This window comes from Nerophis ophidion, linkage group LG03 (genome assembly GCF_033978795.1).
Source record: "Nerophis ophidion isolate RoL-2023_Sa linkage group LG03, RoL_Noph_v1.0, whole genome shotgun sequence".
Taxonomy (NCBI): Eukaryota; Metazoa; Chordata; class Actinopteri; order Syngnathiformes; family Syngnathidae; genus Nerophis; species Nerophis ophidion.
The window spans coordinates 78790209-78813729 of record NC_084613.1 but is presented as its reverse complement, the minus strand read 5'-3'; the positions used below and the strand labels follow the sequence as shown (position 1 = coordinate 78813729).

Below are 23521 nucleotides of genomic sequence, written 5' to 3'. Positions count from 1 at the left end.
CGCTGGAGCCTGTCTCAGCTACAGTTACAGTCGGAAGGCGTCGTACACCCTAGACAAGTCGCCAACTCATCGCACGGCCAACACAGATATATATATATACATACATCTACATATCTACATATCTACATATATACATATATATATAAGTATGCCTTCCGCCCGATTGTAGCTGAGATAGGCACTAGCGCCCCCGCGACCCCAACGGGAATAAGCGGTAGAAAATGGATGGATGGATATATATATATATATATATATAAAATTTTATATATATATATATATATATATATATACATATATATATATATATATATATATATATATATATATATATATATATATATATATATATATACATACATACACATCCATCCATCCATTTCCTACCGCTTATTCCCGTTGGGGTTCCGGGGGGGCGCTGGTGCCTATCTCAGCTACAATCGGGAAGTTGAAAAACTTATTCGGGTGGTCAATTTTACGGAATATGTACTGTACTGTGCAATCTACTAATAAAAGTTTCAATCAATCAATCAATCAATCAATCAAACAATCAATCAATCAATACACCTTTGACCAGTGTTTTTCAACCTTTTTTGAGCCAAGGCACATATTTTGCATTGAAAAAATCCGGAGGCACACCACCAGCAAAAATCATTAAAAAAACGAAACTTGGTTGACAGTAAAAGTCGTCGCAATTGTTGGATATGAATTCAAACCATAACCAAGCATGCATCACTATAGCTCTTGTCTCAAAGTAGGTGTACTGTCACCACCTGTCACATCACGCCGTGACTTGTATGGAGTTTTTTGGTGTTTTCCTGTGTGTCGTGTTTTAGTTCTTGTCTTGCGCTCCTATTTTGGTGGCGTTTCCTCTTTTGTTGGTATTTTCCTGTCGCAGTTTCATCTCTTCCCTGAGTGCTGTTCCTTGCACCTGCTTAGTTTTAGCAATCAAGACTATTTCAGTTGTGTGGACGCCATCCTTTTTTGTGTGGACACTGTTGCTTATGAGGGGCCGTTAAGGACATTATTCAGAATGACCTCTTACATACACCACTGAAATATAAGAGCATTTCAGTAGTGTATTTAAGAGGTCATTCTGAGTAATGTCCCTAACGACCACTCATAGTTGCTTGTCATGTCTTGTACGGACGTACTTTGTGGACGCCATCTCTGCCCCACAAGCTGTAAGTCTTTGCTGTCTTCCAGCATTCTGTTTTTGTTTATTTTGCAGCCAGTTCAGTTGTAGTTTCGTTCTGCACTGGCATCTCTAACCTTCAATGCCTTTTCTTAGCGGCACTCGCCTTCTGTATATTTTTGGTTTAAGCATTGGATACCTTTTTACCTGCAAGTTGCCTCCGGCATATTGTGATCATGACAAAGCAATTAGGTACCTGCTGCCACCTACTGATATGGAAGAGTATTACACGGTTACTCTGCAGAGCTCTAGACAGTACAGACACTCAACAACGTCACATTGTTTACGGAGTCTAATTACTGGTTTGCAAAAAATATTTTTAACCCAATTAGGTGAAATGAAAATCTCACACGGCACACCAGAGTGCCGCGGCACAGTGGTTGACCAACACTGCTCTAGAGCCGTGGGTTGCTGACCTTCGTCCTAACATATTAAATGGCATACTGTAACTGTTGCATTCATTTGAACCCACATTTTCTATATATTCTGGCCAGGGTTTGTTTATTTACTCAACTGCAGAGGGTACTGGGTATCAGTGTTTGTAGTAAGGAAAACAATCAATATTTTAGCATCTCTTTCTCTTCAAAGTCCAATGTAAGCATCATCTTTACAGATGACACGTTTGGTGCCACATTTGTGTCTTCAACTGCAGCGTCTTTTTTAAATATTCCTCGACTTGGGGGAAATGAAGACCTGTCTGCAGTCGCTGTTTGATGTGTGTCCACGAAACAAAAGGCAGCGCTGTTAGTCTTCAGCCTCCAGTGGCTCGTAGCGAGGCCAGAGCAGTGTGGGTTCAGTTGTCCACATGAACACAGAAGCACTTTGTCTGCTGCACATTTTTAATGAAATACTCCCAGGTGGAGTCTCATTGCCAGGTGACCCCAACTGCCCCCCACTGGATGTATATATGAGATAATAATACGGCATTGGGTAACGCTACCCTGCTATAGTATCTTCAGATGAAGGAAGGATTATATGGAAAACTCTCCTCCCCTCGGATTCCCGCTTCACTGACTCTTTGTTTTGGGTTCCCTGCAATGAAATCCACCTGCTCCCCACTCCCTGTTGCAATACAAGGATTATCTTAAGTCTCCCAAACAGAGTGGACATGGCGCTTTTAGGGAGAACTTCAGCTCTCCTGCTCTTTTTCTTCTTCTCGCATCTTCTTTGCGTTCACTGCGTCTCCCATCAAAAAGCGACAGGTAGGACCCCCTGTTAGCACAGCATGTCTTAGTGGATTCACCTTTTTGAACGACCTGCTGTTTTGTGGCCAGTGTCGTGGTGTGTGATATCGGACGCGGAGGAGCAGAAGTGCACGGATCTGGCCGGGAACGCCACAGCTCGGAATGTCAGGGGGAACTTGCGATGCGTTCGAGGCCTAGACACCAGGGACTGCATGGAGAAAATTAAAGTACGTATAAAAAATGCAATCCAATAAAATCAGTTTGTGATACAATGTTGTGCTATTTGAAATAATAATATTCATTATTACTCAATATAATTCAATGTTTTCATATCTGAAATGGGAAATTATAACCTTGTTTTTTTGCTTTGAACTATTTAAACATATTAACACTGATACTATAATCTATAATTATCAAACATTTTAAAGTTAAAGTTAAAATTAGAGTACCAATGATTGTCACACAGACACGAGGTGTGGCGAAATTATTTTCTGCATTTGACCCATCACCCTAGGAGCAGTGAGCAGCAGTGGTGGCTGCGCCCGGGAATCATATTTTTGTGACTTAACCTGCAATTCCAACCCTTGATACTGAGTGTCAAGCAGGGAGGTAATGGGTCCCATTTTTATAATCTTTGGTATGACTCGGTTGGGGTTTGAACTCACAACCTACCGATTTCAGGGCGGACACTCCAGGTCCTCACTAGATTAAATTGTACTGTATTTTATATAATCATATACATATGTGAACATATATATATATATATATATATATATATATATATATATACATACATATACATATATATATATATATATATATATATATATATATATATATATATTAGGGCTGCGAATCTTTGGGTGTCCCACGATTCGATTCAATATCGATTCTTGGGGTCGCGATTCGATTATATATCGATTTTTTCGATTCAACGCGATTCTCGATTCAAAAATGATATTTTTCCCATTCAAAACGATTCTGTTTTCATTCAATACATAAGATTTCAGCAGAATATATATATATATATATATATATATATATATATATATATATATATATATATATATATATATATATATATATAGGATAATATATATACACTGAGGTGGCGACTTGTCCAGGGTGTACACCGCCTACTGCCCGAATGCAGCTGATAGGCTCCAGCGACCCCAAAAGGGACAAGCGGTAGAAAAATGTATGGATATATACGTATACAAACAAACATATACTGTATACACATACGAATATATGTATATACATATGCATATATATACAGTACCAATGTATATATATATACATATACATATATATATATATATATGCTAGTAGTAAGAAAAAAATATATATTTTATCACTTTCTCTTTAAAGTTCATTGTAAACATCAGCTTTACAGATGCTATAGATAAATACATAATGAATATATACAGTATATACATCTCATAAGCTTGACAACACACTGTGTCCAATATTTTCACAAAGATAAAATAAGTCATATTTCTGGTTCGTTTAATAGTTAAAACAAATTTACATTATTGCAATCAGTTGATAAAACATTGTCCTTTACAATTATAAAAGCCTTTTTACAAAAATCTACTACTATGCTAGCATGTTAGCAGACTGGGGTAGATCCTGCTGAAATCGTATGTATTGAAGGAATACAGAATCGTTTAGAATCGGAAAAATATCGTTTTTGAATTGAGAATCGCGTGAAATCGATTTACAATCGAATCGCGACCAATGTTCTTGTTTTTTTTCCTATTAATGAGATTGTTTTCAAATGTGGTTTATTATTCAGTAAACACAAAATGTTATTTGACTTGGGGCGGCATAGCTCGGTTGGTAGAGTGGCCGTGTCAGCAACTTGAGGGTTGAAGGTTCGATTCCCGCTCGTGCCATCTTAGTTACTGCCGTTGTGTCCTTGGGCAAGACACTTTACCCACCTGCTCCCAGTGCTACCCACACTGGTTTAAATGTAACATAGATATTGGGTGTCACTATGTAAAGCGCTTTGAGTCACTTGAGAAAAGCGCTATATAAATATAATTCACTTCACTTAAATTTTTTGCGTTCATTTTCAACACAAACATGTTTTTTGGTGCGTTTGGGTGGCATGGCGTAGTGGGAAGAGCGGCCGTGCCAGAAACCTGAGGGTTGCAGGTTCGCTCCCCACCTATTGACATCCAAATCGCTGCCGTTGTGTCCTTGGGCAGGACACTTCACCCTTGCCCCCGGTGCCGCTCACACTGGTGAATGAATGATGAATGAATGATTGGTGGTGGTCGGAGGGGACGTAGGCGCAAACTGGCAGCCACGCTTCCGTCAGTCTACCCCAGGGCAGCTGTGGCTACAGATGTAGCTTACCACCACCAGGTGTGAATGAATGATGGGTTCCCACTTTTCAGTGAGCACTCTGAGTATATCTAATAATAGAAAAGCGCGATATGAATCTAATCCATTATTATTATTATCATTAAAACCTGTTAAATTTGTTGTCTTTCAATGTAAAATTGGTGAGCTTTTAAATTTAGTCTGTTAATTTAAAAAAACAAGTTGATTTTATTTGTTGCATTTATTTTGAACTTAAAAAAACATACACATTGTTTTAATTCCAGAACGGGAGCGCGGACGCAGCCTCCATGTTTGCGGACGACGTCTACGCTGCAGGTCTGTGTCACGGCCTGGAGGTGTCAGCAGGGGAGTCCCTCAACGGAGTGGGTGAGTTTACAGCTCATAGGTCATCTAATTGTTATTCATTCATTTTTATTTCAATGCATTTCTCCTGCAGATGGTGTCAGCTACTATGTGGTGGCGCTTGCCCGTCGTTCCTCCTCCGACTTGTCCTTGCTGGAGATGCATGAACGCAGCTCCTGCCACCCTGGCATGCGCACCACTGTGGGCTGGACCGTTCCCATCGGCTACCTGGTCAACACCTCGCAGATCGGCGTCGGGGAGCAGTGCAACTTTCCCCGCTGTATGCTTCCCCGTTCCCTAAATATTCTACCGACAGAATATCTCTCATCAACACAAGTGTTTGCTCTCCTCGTCTGTTCCACCAGCCGTGGGCAACTTCTTTGGTTACAGCTGCGTGCCCGGCATCAAGGACCCCCAGCACGACCCCAGAGGCAACAACCCCAAGAACCTGTGCGAGGCCTGCATAGGCGACGAGAACGACAGACACATCTGTGCCAGCAACCCCCAAGAGCGCCACTACGGAGAGGCTGGGGCGCTGAGGTAGTTTTCTTTATACGCTTTTGTCTTATTTCATTTATAAATTGCCATACGCACCATTAATCAAAAGTTTTGGGACATTTTCCAATGTTATTAGATGAGACAGCGATTCAACATTTTTGACTTGATTTCTTGTATTTCAACAAACACTTTTCCATACTACTGAGCAGCGGTGGGTCAAACGACACCGAAGCATCGATGCATTACAACGTACAAGTAGAAGCTTCGATGTGTGTGTCACTTTAAAGGCCTACTGAAATGAGATTTTGTTATTTATACAGAGATAGCAGGTCCATTCAATTGTCTTAATAATTTACGACCGGACGGGTACTCCGGCTTCCTCCCACTTCCAAAGGCATGCACCTGGGGATAGTGTGATTGGCAACACTAAATTGGCCCTAGTGTGTGAATGTGAGTGTGAATGTTGTCTGTCTATCTGTGTTGGCCCTGCGATGAGGTGGCGACTTGTCCAGGGTGTACCCCGCCTTCCGCCTGATTATAGCTGAGATTGGCGCCAGCGCCCCCCGCGACCCCGAAAGGGAATAAGCGGTAAAAAATGGATGGATGGATGGACGTAGTGAAATCCTGACTCGACGTTGGAATTGATTAACATGGACCTCGACTTAAACAAGTTGAAAAACATATTTGAGTGTTACCACTTAGTGGTCAATTGTACGGAATATCAATCAATCAATCAATGTTTACTTATATAGCCCTAAATCACTAGTGTCTCAAAGGGCTGCACAAACCACTACGACATCCTCGGTAGGCCCACATAAGGGCAAGGAAAACTCACACCCAGTGGGACGTCGGTGACAATAATGACTATGAGAACCTTGGAGAGGAGGAAAGCAATGGATGTCGAGCGGGTCTAACATGATACTGTGAAAGTTCAATCCATAATGGATCCAACGAGAGTCCAGTTCAAAGCGGATCCAACACAGCAGCGAGAGTCCCGTTCACGGCGGAGCCAGCAGGAAACCATCCCAAGCGGAGGCGGATCAGCAGCGCAGAGATGTCCCCAGCCGATACACAGGCAAGCAGTACATGGCCACTGGATCGGACCGGACCCCTTCCACAAGGGAGGGTGGGACATAGGAGAAAAAGAAAAGAAACGGCAGATCAACTGGTCTGAAAAGGGAGTCTATTTAAAGGCTAGAGTATACAAATGAGTTTTAAGGTGACTACTGAGGTGGCATCTCGAACTGTTACCGGGAGGGCATTCCAGAGTACTGGAGTCCGAACGGAAAACGCTCTATAGCCCGCAGACTTTTTATGGGCTTTGGGAATCACTAATAAGCCGGAGTCCTTTGAACGCAGATTTCTTGCCGGGACATATGGTACAATACAATCGGCAAGATAGGATGGAGCTAGACCGTGTAGTATTTTATACGTAAGTAGTAAAACCTTAAAGTCACATCTTAGGTATGTACTGTACTGTGCAATCTACTAATGAAAGTTTCAATCAATCAATCCATAAATCAATGTGTCCGGGGTGTTGAGGGTGCGCAGGGAAACATGTAGAGCTGTCACTTGTTCTACAAGGGTTATTTTTGAAATGAGTATACTTTACTAGTCGCCATGAAGACAATGAGTAGTGATTTAGAAGTAGTTACATCACTGCTGACTGCAAATTGATATCAGCCGCTAACTAGCTCGCTAGCTAGGTCTTAAAGCACCGCTTCTTGAGGGCGTTTTAGTGTTGTAGCTTCACCTTTATCGTTTTTAAGCCAAAATGAGTCCGTTCTCCCCTTTATGTCTACACCAGGGGTCACCAACCTTTTTGAAACCAAGAGCTACTTCTGGGGTACTGATAAATGCGAAGAGCTACCAGTTTGATACACACTTAAATAAATTGCCAGAAATAGCCAATTTGCTCAATTTACCTTTAATAAATAAATCTATACATACATAAATAAAAATGGGTATTTCTGTCTGTCATTCCGTCGTACATTTTTTTTCCTTTTACGGAAGGTTTTTTGTAGAGAATAAAAGATGAAAAAAACACTAAACTGAACGGTTTAAGAGAGGAGAAAACACGAAAAAAAAAAATAAAAACATTTTTTAAACCTAGTTTATCTTCAATTTCGACTGTTTAAAATTAGAAAATTCAACCGAAAAAAATGAAGAAAAAAAACTAACTAATTCGAATCTTTTTGAAAAAATAAAAAAATGTATTTATGGAACGTCATTAGTAATTTTTCCTGATTAAGATTATTTTTTAGAATGTTGACGACATGTTTTAAATAGGTTAAAATCCAATCTGCACTTTGTTAGAATATACAACAAATTGGACCAAGCTATATTTAAAAGACCTAACCTCGATCCTGACCTCATGGTAAACTACCGACCGGTGTCTCACCTTCCCTTTATTTCAAAAATCCTTGAAAAAATTGTTGCGGAGCAGTTAAATGAACACTTAGCGTCTAACAATCTATGTGAAACCTTTCAATCCGGTTTCAGGCTGGGTCATCATTGTCACCGACGGCCCACTGGGTGAGAGTTTTCCTTGCCCTTATGTGGGCCTACCGAGGATGTCGTAGTGGTTTGTGTTGTGGTTTGTGCAGCCCTTTGAGACACTAGTGATTTAGGGCTATATAAGTAAACATTGATTGATTGATATTTATAACAAAGACAAATCATTATTTCTTCTAGATTTTCCAGAAGACATTTTTTTAAAAAGAAATTCAAAACACTTTGAAATAAGATTGACATTTGATTCTACAGATTTTCTAGATTTGCCAGAATATTTTTTTTGAATTTTAATCATAATAAGTTTGAAGAAATATTTCACAAATATTCTTTGTCGAAAAAACAGAAGCTAAAATGAAGAATTAAATTAAAATGTATTTATTATTCTTTACAATAAAAAAAATAAATTTACTTGAACCTTGATTTAAATTGTCAGGAAAGAAGAGGAAGGAATCTAAAAGGTAAAAAGGTATATGTGTTTAAAAATCCTAAAATCATTTTTAAGGTTGTATTTTTTCTCTAAAATTGTCTTTCTGAAAGTTATAAGAAGCAACGTAAAAAAATAAATGAATTTATTTAAACAAGTGAAGACCAAGTTTTTAAGATATTTTCTTGGATTTTCAAATTCTATTTGAGTTTTGTCTCTCTTGGAATTAAAAATGTCGAGCAAAGCGAGACCAGCTTGCTAGTAAATAAATACAAATTAAAAAATAGAGGCAGCTCACTGGTAAGTGCTGCTATTTGAGCTATTTTTAGAACAGGCCAGCGGGCGACTCATCTGGTCCTTACGGGCTACCTGGTGCCCGCGGGCACCGCGTTGGTGACCCCTGGTCTACACACTGTATCTGCTTGTAAGTACTCCAGGATTGTGCGCTGCCAAACATGCTCCTTTGCATGACACAACAACTGGTGGGGGACCGGTACTTTTTAGAGGCGGTATAGACTATGATTCATTAGTATCGCGGTACTATACTAATTGTCAGAGTTAGTTGGTGACGAACCCCAAGATGCAGAAATGGAGGCAGGCACGAAGTGAGAAAACATGATTCAATTAAAATACAAGAACAAGCACAAACAAAAGGGTACAAACAAAAAGCGCGCACGTGGGCGGATAACAAACAAAAAGGGTCTAGCGTGGAAGCTAGCGGGTAGCGAGCAGGAAAAAAAAAGTCAAAACGTGTACAAAACAAACTGGAAGCAGGGAGCAAAGAACAGCAAGCTACAAACATCTCACGGATATAGCTTACCGCTACGCTCCAAATACAAGACACGGCACGACAAGACAGAAGCGACAAGAACGACACCGACAAGAAAATAATCCATTACTGACTGGAGGACAAAAGCAGGTACAAATAGGAGCGGGCTGATTGACACCAGGTGTGGCCAGGTGCCAATCAGCCGCACCTGAGGGGAAAACAGCGCACAGGGAAAAAAAACAGGAAACAGACAAAATAAGAGCGCTGACAGGAACTAAAAACAGAAAATACTTAACACACACAGAGGAAAAACTAAAACACACAAAAAGTCAGTGGCAAGCCTGACACTAATACCTGTATACTGTACAACCCTATGACCAATATTAGAATACATCAGCGTAGTAGGCCCAAGTATTCATTAAAAACAAAGCAGAGGTTTTAAGTAAGCGTAAGTATTTTTAATAGTTTTGTAAAAAGTAACAAACAATGCTTGAACAGTAACACTGTGTTTGAATATTTATTTAAGCGATTATTTGGCATACCACAGTTTGAGAATTTCTTAGATCATGGGTGTCAAACTCATTTGGCCCTTGAGGCAATATCAAATTAACATTAGAGCTGGCCTGCTGGTAACACCACATTCCCCGCTAATACTCATACTTGCCAACCCTCCCGATTTTCCCGGGGGACTCCCGAAGTTTAGTGCCCTTCCCGAAAATCTCCCTGGGCAACCAGTCTCCCGAATTCCACCCGGACAACATAATGGGAGCGTGCCTTAAAGGCACTGTCCTCTACAACATGCCCTCACGTCCTCTTTTCCTCCATTTTAACAGCGTGCTGGCCAAGTCACAGTCTCGCGGTTTAGCTCGGTTGGTAGAGTGGCCGTGCCAGCAACTTGAGGGTTACAGGTTCGATTCCCGCTTCTGCGACCTAGTCTCTGCCGTTGTGTCCTTGGGCAAGACACTTTACCCACCTGCTTCCAGTGCCACCCACACTGGTTTGAATGTAACTTAGATATTGGGTTTCACTATGTAAAGCGCTTTGAGTCACTTGAGAAAAAGCGCTATATAAATATACGTCACAATTCACTTCACATACTTGGTCAACAGCCATACAGGTCACACTGAGGGTGGCACGTATAAACCACTTAGGACGGCGTGGCGCAGTGGGAGAGTGGCCGTGCGCAACCCGAGGGGCCCTGGTTCAAATCCACCTAGTACCAACCTCGTCACGTCCGTTGTGTCCTGAGCAAGACACTTCACCCTTGCTCCTGATGGGTGCTGGTTGGCGCCTTGCATGGCAGCTCCCTCCATCAGTGTGTGAATGTGTGTGTGAATGGGTAAATGTGGAAGTAGTGTCAAAGCGCTTTGAGTACCTTGAAGGCAGAAAAGCGCTATACAAGTACAACCCATTTATTTATTTATTTATTTAACATTGTTACAAATATGCGCCACACTGTGAAGCCACACCAAACAAGAATGACAAAACAAATTTCGGGAGAACACCCGCACCGTAACACAACAGAACAAATACCCAGAACCCCTTGCAGCACTAACTCTTCCGGAATGCTACAATATACACCCCCCCCCGCTACCACCAAACCCCGCCCACCTCATTTTTATTTTATTTTCAAATTTATTAGCCTGCGGAAAAAGATAATGTGGATATTTACCTCAGAAGGCTGCAAATAGAAAAGAGGCATTCATTTTTTTAAATTACGTTTTATTTAATATACCACTCATGCTTTTTCGTTTGTTTTTTGAAAATCGATTTTGCACTATTACGTTATATAAGCTCTGCCTGTTCCATGGGAGGAAGCCCGAGTAACCCACGCAGTCACGGAGAGAACATGCAAACTCTACACAGAAAGACCCCGAGCCTGGGATTGAACCCAGGATTACTCAGGACCTTCGTATTGTGAGGCAGATGCACTAACCCCTGTACCACCGTGCTGCCCTATTTAAGCCTGCTTGTTCAATATTCATTGCAAAACTTGTTTGGGTCCCTAAAAGCGTTACTAAAACGGCCTTCTTTCATCTCCGTAATATCGCTAAAATTCGCTCCATTTTGTCCACTAAAGACGTCGAGATCATTATCCATGCGTTTGTTACGTCTCGTCTCGACTACTGTAACGTATTATTTTCGGGGTCTCCCCATGTCTAGCATTAAAAGATTACAGTTGGTACAAAATGCGGCTGCTAGACTTTTGACAAGAACAAGAAAGTTTGATCACATTACGCCTGTACTGGCTCACCTACACTGGCTTCCTGTGCACTTAAGATGTGACTTTAAGGTTTTACTACTTACGTATAAAATACTACACGGTCTAGCTCCATCCTATCTTGACGATTGTATTGTACCATATGTCCCGGCAAGAAATCTGCGTTCAAAGGACTCGGCTTATTAGTGATTCCCAAAGCCCAAAAAAAGTCTGCGGGCTATAGAGCGTTTTCATTTCGGGCTCCAGTACTCTGGAATGCCCTCTCCGGTAACAGTTCGAGATGCCACCTCAGTAGAAGCATTTAAGTCTCACCTTAAAACTCATTTGTATACTCTAGCCTTTAAATAGACTCCCTTTTTAGACCAGTTGATCTGCCGTTTCTTTTCTTTTTCTCCTATGTCCCACTCTCCCTTGTGGAGGGGGTTCGGTCCGATCCGGTGGCCATGTACTGCTCGCCTGTGTATCGGCTTGGGGACATCTCTGCGCTGCTGATCCGCCTCCGCTTGGGATGGTTTCCTGCTGGCTCCGCTGTGAACGGGACTCTCGCTGCTGTGTTGGATCCGCTTTGGACTGGACTCTCGCGACTGCGTTGGATCCATTATGGATTGAACTTTCACAGTATCATGTTAGACCCGCTCGACATCCATTGCTTTCCTCCTCTCCAAGGTTCTCATAGTCAACATTGTCACCGACGTCCCACTGGGTGTGAGTTTTCCTTGCCCTTATGTGGGGCCTACCGAGGATGTCGTAGTGGTTTGTGCAGCCCTTTGAGACACTAGTGATTTAGGGCTATATAAGTAAACATTGATTGATTGATTGATTAATTTGTTCAACCTTGGCCCGCGGCTTTGTTCAGTTTTGGCCCACTCTGTATTGAGTTTGACACCCCTGTCTTAGATGATTTGTTATTTTCTTGTGTGTTTCTTTCAGGTGTGTGGCTGAGAACCTGGGCGACGTGGCTTTTGTCAAACACACGACTGTCTTTGACAATCTGGATGGTGTGTATTTATCAATAGAGTACATAGACAAACAACATCAAGGGGAAGAGTATTGACCTACTTTGCTGCGGGTGTTTGTCTGCCCTCCGGTTGCCAGGCAACAAGCGACCCGTGTCCAAATGTCAGCTTGCCAATTAAAGAAGGAAAAAAAAAAAGAAAACATTGTTTTGTGGAGGTTGTCATGCGATCTATAGCAAAGTGACGTCTCCATGGACTCACCTTGACCAGGTAGGAACCAAGAATCCTGGGCGCTGGACCTGGAAGCGGAGGACATGAAGCTGTTGTGTCCCGACGGCAAGCGAGGCCGAGCTGGAGGAGTACACACACTGCCACTTGGCCGCCGTGCCCGCCAACGGCGTGGTGGTGCGCGTGGAGGACAAATGTCGCGTTTGGAAGTACTTGGAACGGCTTCAGGTCAGTGAGGCGGTCCTCATCGTTTTGTCCATACATCATCAAATGAAACTTTATTTACAGTTGTGGTCAAAAGTTTACATACACTTGTAATGTCATGGCTGTCTTGAGTGTCCAATCATTTCTACTACTCTTATTTTTTTGTGATAGAGTGTTCCCTGTATGATCAGTGCCAGAGCTTGGTCGCATTGCCGGCAGTAAGTCGACACATTTCCAGTGAGGGTTGGACTCCGCCAAGGCTGTCCTTTGTCACCGATTCTCTTCATAACTTTTATGGACAGAATTTCTAGGCGCAGTCAAGGCGTTGAGGGTTCCGGTTTGGTAACCGCAGGATTAGGTCTCTGCTTTTTGCAGATGATGTGGTCCTGATGGCTTCATCTGACCGGGATCTTCAGCTCTCGCTGATCGGTTCGCAGCCGAGTGTGAAGCGACCGGAATGAGAATCAGCACCTCCAAGTCCGAGGTCCATGGTTCTCGCCCGGAAAAGGGTGGAGTGCCATCTCCGGGTTGGGAGGAGACCCTGCCCCAAGTGGAGGAGTTCAAGTACCTAGGAGTCTTGTTCACGAGTGAGGGAAGAGTGGATCGTGAGATCGACAGGCGGATCGGTGCGGCGTCTTCAGTAATGCGGACGTTGTACGATCCGTTGTGGTGAAGAAGGAGCTGAGCGGAAGGCAAAGCTCTCAATTTACCGGTCGATCTACGTTCCCATCCTCACCTATGGTCATGAGCTTTGGGTCATGACCGAAAGGATAAGATCACGGGTACAAGCGGCCGAAATGAGTTTGGGACTCTCCCTTAGAGATAGGGTGAGAAGCTCTTGCATCCGGGAGGAACTCAAAGTAAAGCCGCTGCTCCTTCACATGGAGAGGAGCCAGATGAGGTGGTTCGGGCATCTGGTCAGGATGCCACTCCGAACGCCTCCCGAGGGAGGTGTTTAGGGCACGTCCAACGGTAGGAGGCCACGGGGAAGACCCAGGACACGTTGGGAAGACTAAGTCTCCCGGCTGGCCTGGGAACGCCTCGGGATCCCCCGGGGAAGAGCTAGACGAAGTGGCTGGGGAGAGGGAAGTCTGGGTTTCCCTGCTTAGGCTGCTGCCCCGCGACCCGACCTCGGATAAGCGGAAGACGATGGATGGATGGATGGATGATTGGAGAACATTCTTTTTGTCACAAAAAACATTCATCAAGTTTGCTTCTTCTATGAATTTATTATGGGTCTACTAGAAATGTGAGCAAATTTGCTGGGTCAAAAGTATACAAACAGCAATGTTAATATTTGTTTACATGTCCCTTGGCAAGTTTCACTGCAATAAGGCAGTTTTTGGTAGCCATCCACAAGCTTCTGGTTCTCTTGGCAAAATTGGTGCAGTTTTGTTCAGCTAATGTGTTGGTTTTCTGACATAGCTCAGTTGGTAGAGTGCCGTGCCAGCAACTTGAGGTTGCAGGTTCGATTCCCGCTTGTGCCATCCTAGTTACTGCCGTTGTGTCCTTGGGCAAGGCACTTTACCCACCTGCTCCCAGTGCTACCCACACTGGTTAAATGTAACTTAGATATTGGGTGTCACTATGTAAGCGCTTTGAGTCACTTGAGAAAAGCGTTATATAAATATAATTCACTTCACTTCACTTCTCATGGACTTGTTTCTTCAGCATTGTCCACACATTTAAGTCAGGACTTTGGGAAGGCCATTCTAAAACCTTCATTCCGTCAAACTTGGACTTGGGTTGTTTTCCCGAGGTGCGAAGCGAATGGAGTGGAAACGGCGATGGCGTGAAGGTAAAGACATCTTTATTTTAACACTAAATAGGAATAAACAAAAAGCACGCATGAGGGCGGAAGAACAACAACTGGGCTATGAAACAAAAGACTAGCACAGAGGCTAGGGAACCTATGGCTCTAGAGCCAGATTTGGCTCTTTTAATGACTGCATCTGGCTCTCAGATAAATCTTAACTGATACTGCTTAACACTATGAGTAATGAATAATTCCGCTGGTAATCACAGTGTCAAAAATAACGTTCAAAATCTAAACATTCTCATGCATTTTCATCCATCCATCTGGTTTCTACCGCACCTGTTCAAGAAGTCGCATTAATGGTAAGAAGTGTTTTATTTATTGTTGGTTAGCCTCAGAATATCAATGTTATTAAAAAGAATAAGAGACTTACTTTACTCTAAAAATGTTGGTCTTTCTTAAAAATGCACCCATATAGTTGAATTCAGTGTAAAAAAAAAAAAAATTAAATGGCTCTCACGGAAATACTTTGAAAAATATTTGGTTTGTATGGCTCTCTCAGCCAAAAAAGTTCCCGACCCCTGCTATAACTATAAACACGAAACAAAACACTTGCACAATGGCATGAATAAAAAAACCTTACTTGGAAAAAGACAAGGGGCATGGATCAATGGCATTGAAGGCATAGCAGGTGATCGAGGGCGTGAAGGAGGTGATGTTGCCAGGACGAAAACAGAAACAGAATGGCTTAAATACATGTACATGGCAATCAAAAGCGCCTTATTGCAGTGAAAATTGCCAAAGGACATGTAAGCATATATGTATATATTTTTGTTTATGTCCTGTCCAGCTTCTCAGGCAAATCATATAGTTGATGTAGATGCCCATATCTGCTGTACAGATTAACTATACAAAAGAGAAGTGTAGGGATACTTGCCTTATTTTAATTTGACTGTATTAAATGTTTATTTATATTATCATTGGTGCAACCGGGCCGGAGCAGGAGGGGATAGAAAGAGAAAAAAGGAAGACAGAGGGGAAATTGTGGGATTAGACATCATCCATCCATTTTCTGCCGCTTATTCCCGTTCGGTGTCGCGGGGGGCGCTGGCGCCTATCTCAGCTACAATCGGGCGGAAGGCGGGGTACACCCTGGACAAGTCGCCACCTCATCGATTAGACAGAGAGACAAAACAACAACAGCAAACACAACAATAACAACAAAAACAACAACAATAGAACAACACCAGCACATACGCTATGTACAAATATGATTGTAAAAGTGATAGCAAATAAGCAGTTAGTGAAATAAATAATATAGAAATTACATTAGAGCATTTTTACGTAGATGTAGAAATGTAGAAAAGCGCTATACAAGTACAACCCATTTATCATTTATTTACACTACAACTGGAGCAATACAATACCAATAGAAAAAGCGCTATTGATTATGAACAATACCAATAGTTTACCTCTATTATCAACAATACAGTTGTTCAAATGCAACAATACGTATACATAATAACTAGAAAGATAAATAAAATCAAAACAAAATAAAATAAATAAATAAAAAGGAATACCGGTGCAGTTCAGCTGAACTGAACTGCACCAATTTTGCCAAGAGACCAGGAGCTTGTGGATGGCTACCAAAAGCGCCTTATTGCAGTGAAACTTGCCAAGGAACATTTAAGCAAATATTAACATTGCCGTATGTATACTTTTGACCCATCAGATTTTCTCACAATTTCACTAGACCCATAATAAATCATAAAGAAGCAAACTTCATGAATGTATGTTCTCCAATCACTCTATCACAAAAACATAAGAGTTGTAGAAATGATTGGAAACTCAAGACAGTGTAAAGAGGTGTATGTAAACTTTTGACCACGACTGTACATAGTACTTTTCATACACAGGCGAGTGGAAAACACAGAGTGCAATACTTAAAAAAAACAAAGAGAGAAGAAAATGCACACACACACACACACACACACACACACACACACACACACACAACAAAACAAAACCTGTCTCTCCCGTCCTCCCGTAGAACATCTTTGGTAACGCCACGGAGGGCTTCAGCCTGTTCAGCTCTGCGGGCTACGCCGACTCCAACGTGCTCTTCAGTGACTCCGCCCACCACCTGCTGAGGGTCCTGGGGGCTTCACCTCCTGGCTGGGTCACTCTTACACCAGCGCTCTGCAGGCCTTCGAGTGCGAAGGTGAGCTCAGACTGTACCTGCCATGTCCAACAGAACAAAGATAAGCAAGTCGGAATATTTTCTCCACCAACAGGTTTCTGCTGATGCCAGAAGACGCGTCACGTCCTCGTTAAGTCGGTACTCTCTTCTTTCTTCACGTCCTCGCCGTGTTCTTCATTTAGTCTTTCGCTCAAGACGCTCCTTAAGACGGCCTAATCTTCTAAAACTGCCACGACGTTTCAGTGTGGATTTAGGGAGGACAAGGCAAAGAAAGGACAGGGACGTTTTTTACAAATAAAAAGTCAGCGTAATAAGAATTTTTGTACACTAATGCTTTTTTTTTTTTTTTTTTTTGCTTTTGTTCCATCCATCCATCCATCCATCCATTTTCTACCGCTTATTCCCTTTGGGGTCGCGGGGGGCGCTGGCGCCTATCTCAGCTACAATCGGGCGGAAGGCGGGGTACACCCTGGACAAGTCGCCACCTCATCGCAGGGCCAACACAGATAGACGGACAACATTCACACTCACATTCACTCTGGCATTGAACCTCCAGGTGCTTATTTCCTCAATTCATGTCCGTACGGAGGGCCAAAAAGGACAAAATTAAATGAAAAATTAGTCTTTTTCCAAATGGAATAACATTATTTTGTCCTCAATATTCTACACAAAATACCCTATAATTGACAACGTCAAGTTTTTTTTTTTTTTTTAATTTTTTTAAAACAACAAAAATCATATGCCTTTGCTCAATACTTTGTTGAAGCACATTTGGCAGCAACTGCAGCCTCAAGCTTGGCACAGAACCCCCGGGTGATTATTTCCTCAATTCATGTCAGTACGGAGGGCCAAGAGGACAAAATTGAATAATAATTTTGAAAAAAATCATTAAATAACTACTGAAATGTGTCATTAAAGGCCTACTGAAACCCACTACTACCGACCACGCAGTTATATATCAATGATGAAATATTAACATTGCAACACATGCCAATACGGCCTTTTTAGTTTACTAAATTGCAATTTTAAATTTCCCGCGGAGTTTCTTGTTGAAAACGTCGCGGAATGATGACGCGTGCGCGTGACGTCACGGACTGTCAGGAAATATTAGTGCACCACCATTTGCGGCTAAAAGTCGTCTCTTTTCATCGCATAATTACACAGTATTCTGGACATCTGTGTTGCTGAATCTTTTGCAATTTGTTCAATTATAATGGAGACGTCAAAGAAGAATGCTGTTGGTGGAAAGCGGTGGATTGCAGCTGCCTTAGGCACCGAGACACAGCCGGTGTTTCTTTGTTTTTAACACAGAGCGGTCAAGCGAACATGTTTCTCTACGTCAACTAGCATGTTTTGGATGGGAAAATTGTGATATATATCTTACCGGAGACATCATTGGATTATTCGTCCTCCTGCAGTAGATGTTTAAAAGGCAAAGCTGTGAGCTTGGCTCTTCGGCTTCTCTCTGAGACACTGCGTGTTCACCGCAGCCATCCGACCTCGAGGTATGTCTTTACAATCTCACTAAAACACTATTAAAGGGGAGCATTATCACCAAACCTATGCAAGCGTCAATATATACCTTGATGTTTGCAGGAAAAAGACCATGTATTTTTTTACCCGATTTCCGAACTCTAAATGGGTGAATTTTGGCAAATTAAACGCCTTTTTGTTTATCGGTCTTTTAGCGATGACTTCAGAATGTGACGTCACCGAGGTAATACACCCGCCATTTTCATTTTCACATTACAAACACCGGGTCTCAGCTCTGTTATTTTCCGTTTTTTCGACTATTTTTTGGAACCTTGGAGACATTATGCCTTGTCGGTGTGTTGTTGGAGGGTGTAACAACACTAACAGGGAGGGATTCAAGTTGCACCACTGGCAAGAAATCTGCCGCCAGACCCCCATTGAATTTGCCAGAGTGTCTGCACATTTTACCGGCGATGCTAAGACAGACATGGCACAGAGATGTATGGATAACCTGCAGATGGATTTGCAACGATTAAGTCAACGAAATCACAAAGGTGAGTCTTGTTGATGTTGTTGACTTATGTGCTAATCAGACATATTTGGTCACGGCATGACTGCCAGCTAATCGATGCTAACATGCTACGCTAATAGATGCTAACATGCTATTTACGCTAGCTGTATGTACATTTGAAACTAGATACCCACATTTAATGCGAAACAAACACTTACCAATCGACAGATTTAAGTTGCTCCAGTGTCACAAGATGCGAAAGTCCTGATCGTTTGGTCCGCACATTTTACCGGCGATGCTAATAAGGCAGCCATGCTATGGGCCACTTCATTAGGTACACCCGTGCTATGGCCGAATAGCGTGAATAGCTTCAATTTCTTCTTCAATTTCGTTTTCGCTATCTGCCTCCATACTCCGACCATATGTTTCAATACATGCGTAATCTGTTGAATCGCTTAAGCCGCTGAAATCCGAGTCTGAATCCGAGCTAATGTCGCTATATCTTGCTGTGGTAACCGCCATGTTGTTTGTATTGGCAGCCCTGTATGACGTCACAGGGAAATGGACAGTCGCATCGCAAATAGCGAAAATCAAGAACTTTAAAGCTTTTTTTAGGGATATTCCGGGAGGTGTAACATTTTGAAAAAAACTTCGAAAAATAAAACAAGCCACTGGGAACTGATTTGTATTGTTTTTAACCCTTTTGAAATTGCGATAATGTTCCCCTTTAAAACAATAAGCAGATAAGGGATCTTCCAGAATTATCCTAGTAAATGTGTCTAATTACATCTGAAACACTCACACTGCCGCCGCCCGGAGCCGTCGCTTTTTATTTATTTATTTTTTTTCTAGTCCTTCGCTATCAATATCATCATCCACAAATCTTTCATCATTGCTCAAATTAATGGGAAAATTGTCTTTTTCTCGGTCCGAGGAGCCCTCAACCTTGTGACGTCATCGTCTGCTACTTCCGGTAAAGGCAAGGCTTTTTTTATCAGCACCAAATGTTGCAAACTTTATCGTCGATGTTCTCTACTAAATCCTTTCAGCAAAAATATGGCAATATCGCGAAATGATCAAGTATGACACATAGAATGGACCTGCTATCCCCGTTTGAATAAGAAAATCTCCTTTCAGTAGGCCTTTAATTATAATTGGAATTAAATACATACACGGGTTATTAAACATGCCATTAAGTGCTTTTATGTCAAATTAAATGCATTTTTTTAATAATTTAATTAATTGATTTCTTTATTTTATAATTGTTTCACGGTTTGATTATTTATTTCATGATTTATTTAGTGATTTAAGTCAAAGGTATTCAACAGGGACTCCACAGAGGTACTCCACAGGGGTCGTGACATTGTTTGGAGGGCCAAATGGGACAAAATTAATAATCCATCCATCCATTTTCTACCGCTTATTCTCTTTTGGTGTCGCGAGGGGCACTGGCACCTATCTCAGCTACAATTGGGCGGAAGGCGAGGTACACCCTGGACAAGTCGACATCTCATCGCAGCAAAATGAATAATACATAATAAAAAAATAAATAAATATTCAAATGTGTCATTAAATATACTTGGAATATAATACATACTTGGGTTATTATACATGCCTTTAATTGATTTAATGTCAAATTATATAAAACATTTTAATCATGTAATTAATTGATTCCTTTATTTCTTAATTGTTTCACGGTTTGATTATGTATTTCATGATTTATTTAGTGATTTAAGTCAAAGGTCTTCGACAGGGTGTCCACAGAGGGGTCGTGACATTGTTTGGAGGGCCATATGGGACTAAATTAAATAATAATAAAAACATCTATTTGAAGTGATTTATATTCAGCACTTTTTCTTTTGCGCTTTACATAGTGAAATACATGATGTACATTTAAGATAGGTTTACACCAGTGTGGGAGAAACTGGGAGCAGAGAGGGTAAAGTGCCTTGCCCAAGGACACAATGGCAGTGACTAGGATGTCAGAAGCTGGAAGCGATCTGGAACCCTTAAGTTGGTGACATGACCACTCTACCAACTTTTAAATAACTACATAAAAGTGTCATTAATTATATTTAAAATGACATACATGTCATCAACTTACTTCATGTAAAATTCCGTCTATTTTAATTAATCATTAATTGATTTCATTATTTTATTTAAAGGTTAAAGGTCTTCAACAGGAGTTCCACGACCACAGAGGACCCTTGAATTTCTAAGATTCAAGTCTTTGAACAATTTCTTAAATATGTCATTCATTATAATACATAATTGTGTAATTAAACATGTCATTAATGTATTTAGTGGAAAATTCCATGTATATTTTTCCTCAATCAAGTAATTATTGATTTAAATATTTCATGATTTATTTATCTTTATCAGGCTGTATACATATATATATATATATATATATATATATATATATATATATAGTGTGTATATATATATATACATACATGTGTATGTGTGTATGTATGTATATACAGTATATAGGTGTGTGTATATATGTATATATATATATATATATATATATATATATATATATATGTATATATGTATGTATATATATCTGCGTGTGTATATATACACACACAAATACATATATATATATATATATAAATATATATATGTATATGTGTGTGAGTGTGTGTGTGTTAGTATTATTATAATAATCTTAACTTTTGTGATCGCTAGCTATTTGCAGCGCTATACTGTATTCCTTGAATATCTTAATATTGCAAACAACAAGATACCTTCAGATTCAGTTTAATTTAAAACACCATTTTATTCAAGTTTTATTAGTATGGGGACCCTGCTCCATCGCTCCATCAGTTTGGGGTTCTTCGGCCTGATTTAGGTAAGAAATGACTCATTGGAAGTAATAAATTAAAGATTGTTGTATTTAATTTTGCCCCATTCAGTCCTTGTTAACGCTTTATTTCATCATGGTTGGAATATAATTTTTTTTAGCCCCGCCCACTGACTTTGACGGATAAAACTAATTCATGAAGTGCTGACCAAGGGCCAAATGAATATATAAATAAATCAATCTTTAAATAATCACTTAATTGTGTCATTAATTACTTAAATAATGAAATAAACCAGGAAATAATGAAATCAACAATTAATAAAATGATTAATTAAATATGATTTTAAATTAAATAAATTAATGACACATTTAACACATTTATGTATTTAATTCAAATTATAATTAATGACACATTTAAGTCATTATTTAAAAATGTCACATTTGGCCCTCTATAGATCTTTGTGTGTGTCCTGGCAAAAATCTTTTTTTGTCTGGTTGAAATGTATTATTTTTTGGAGGATTTTTGACAACAATAAAGTAATAATTTAGTTGCACCTACAGTTTATTTTCAGACAAGAACAAAGTTGTAAAAATAGAATTGAGCTTTTATTCCCACAAAACAAATTTCTTCTCGTGAATTATATTTTTTAGACAATTTTTTTCTTTAAGTGTTTGAATTTTTGGGACTTTATTCTCGTCTTTTCTATGATTTGACAGTTCTGAGGTAATTTTGTAACATTTTAAGTAAAAAAAAACGTGGTGGACAAATCCTTGAATAATTTTGTCTATTTTATGATATCATTGCTTTCTCATGTTTGATGCTTGTGGTCGGCATAGCAACGCAAATCTTACTAAAATATCCAAGATTTTTCTTGTTGGTGAATGAAAATTAACAAAACATTTCCAACACTAACAAGTTCAGATTTCATGTGTTGACAGAAATGGTTGTTTTTTTTATTTGCTGGTCTGGTGGAAGGAAACGTGATTAAAGCTCGTCACTTTACAGTCTTGCCAATTTATGCATCGTGAGATGTCGAAAAAGCTCATTCAAGGACGTCAGCTGCGGATTTTCTCGACGTCGTCAGTGAGAAAGTGATTAAAGTCGACGAGGTCCTACGTAAGTCCTAAAAGAAACGTGTCAGAAACGTTGATGCGAGTCACGCCGGGCCTGAGGCCAAATTCTTTGATTACGACCGTGAACTTAAAGTCTGATGCTGCGTTATTTCTGACGTTTGTCCAACTGTTCTTCATCACAAAGAGCTGCTTCTTCTCAAACCAAAGACAATCTATCTCTTCCTCCGACTTCTAAATAACCTCAGTACTCTGTGTGCCAATACAATACATGTACAGTACATCTGGAAATTATTCACAGCGCTTCACTTGGTCCACAAATGGAATAAAGTTATTTTTTCAACACAAAATACCCCATAGTGACAATGTGAAGATGTGAAGTGAAGTGAATTATATTTATATAGCGCTTTTCTCTAGTGACTCAAAGCGCTTTACATAGTAAAACCCAATATCTAAGTTACATTTAAACCAGTGTGGGTGGCACTGGGAGCAGGTGGGTAAAGTGTCTTGCCCAAGGACACTACGGCAGTGACTAGGATGGCGGAAGCGGGAATCGAACCTGCAACCCTCAAGTTGCTGGCACGGCCGCTCTACCAACCGAGCTAAACCGAGCTAATAATAATTATTAATATAATTATTATTATTATTTTTATTATTATCATTATTTTTTTTTACAAATTTTTGGCAAATATATTAAAAACAAAAAGAAAATTAAAGCTGCAAGCAGCGTTGGTCGGGTCCGCCTTTGGCTGCTGCCCCCGAGACCCACGGCCGGATAAGCGTTAGAAGACGCCTTGGAGCCACTATTTTGAGAATA

General features: G+C 40.6%; 1 protein-coding gene across 1 annotated transcript in view; it reads left to right on the top strand.

The window, feature by feature from the left end:
- Positions 1–1585: 1585 nt before the first annotated feature.
- Positions 1586–23521, top strand: part of otomp (otolith matrix protein) — a 61060-nt gene continuing 39124 nt past the window's right edge. The window contains 10 exon segments of the mRNA XM_061893796.1: positions 1586–2394; positions 2467–2603; positions 4992–5094; positions 5165–5350; positions 5436–5610; positions 12427–12494; positions 12723–12790; positions 12792–12908; positions 16691–16799; positions 16802–16861. Coding sequence (XP_061749780.1) covers positions 2301–2394; positions 2467–2603; positions 4992–5094; positions 5165–5350; positions 5436–5610; positions 12427–12494; positions 12723–12790; positions 12792–12908; positions 16691–16799; positions 16802–16861 — 1117 coding nt within the window. The 5' untranslated portion in view covers positions 1586–2300.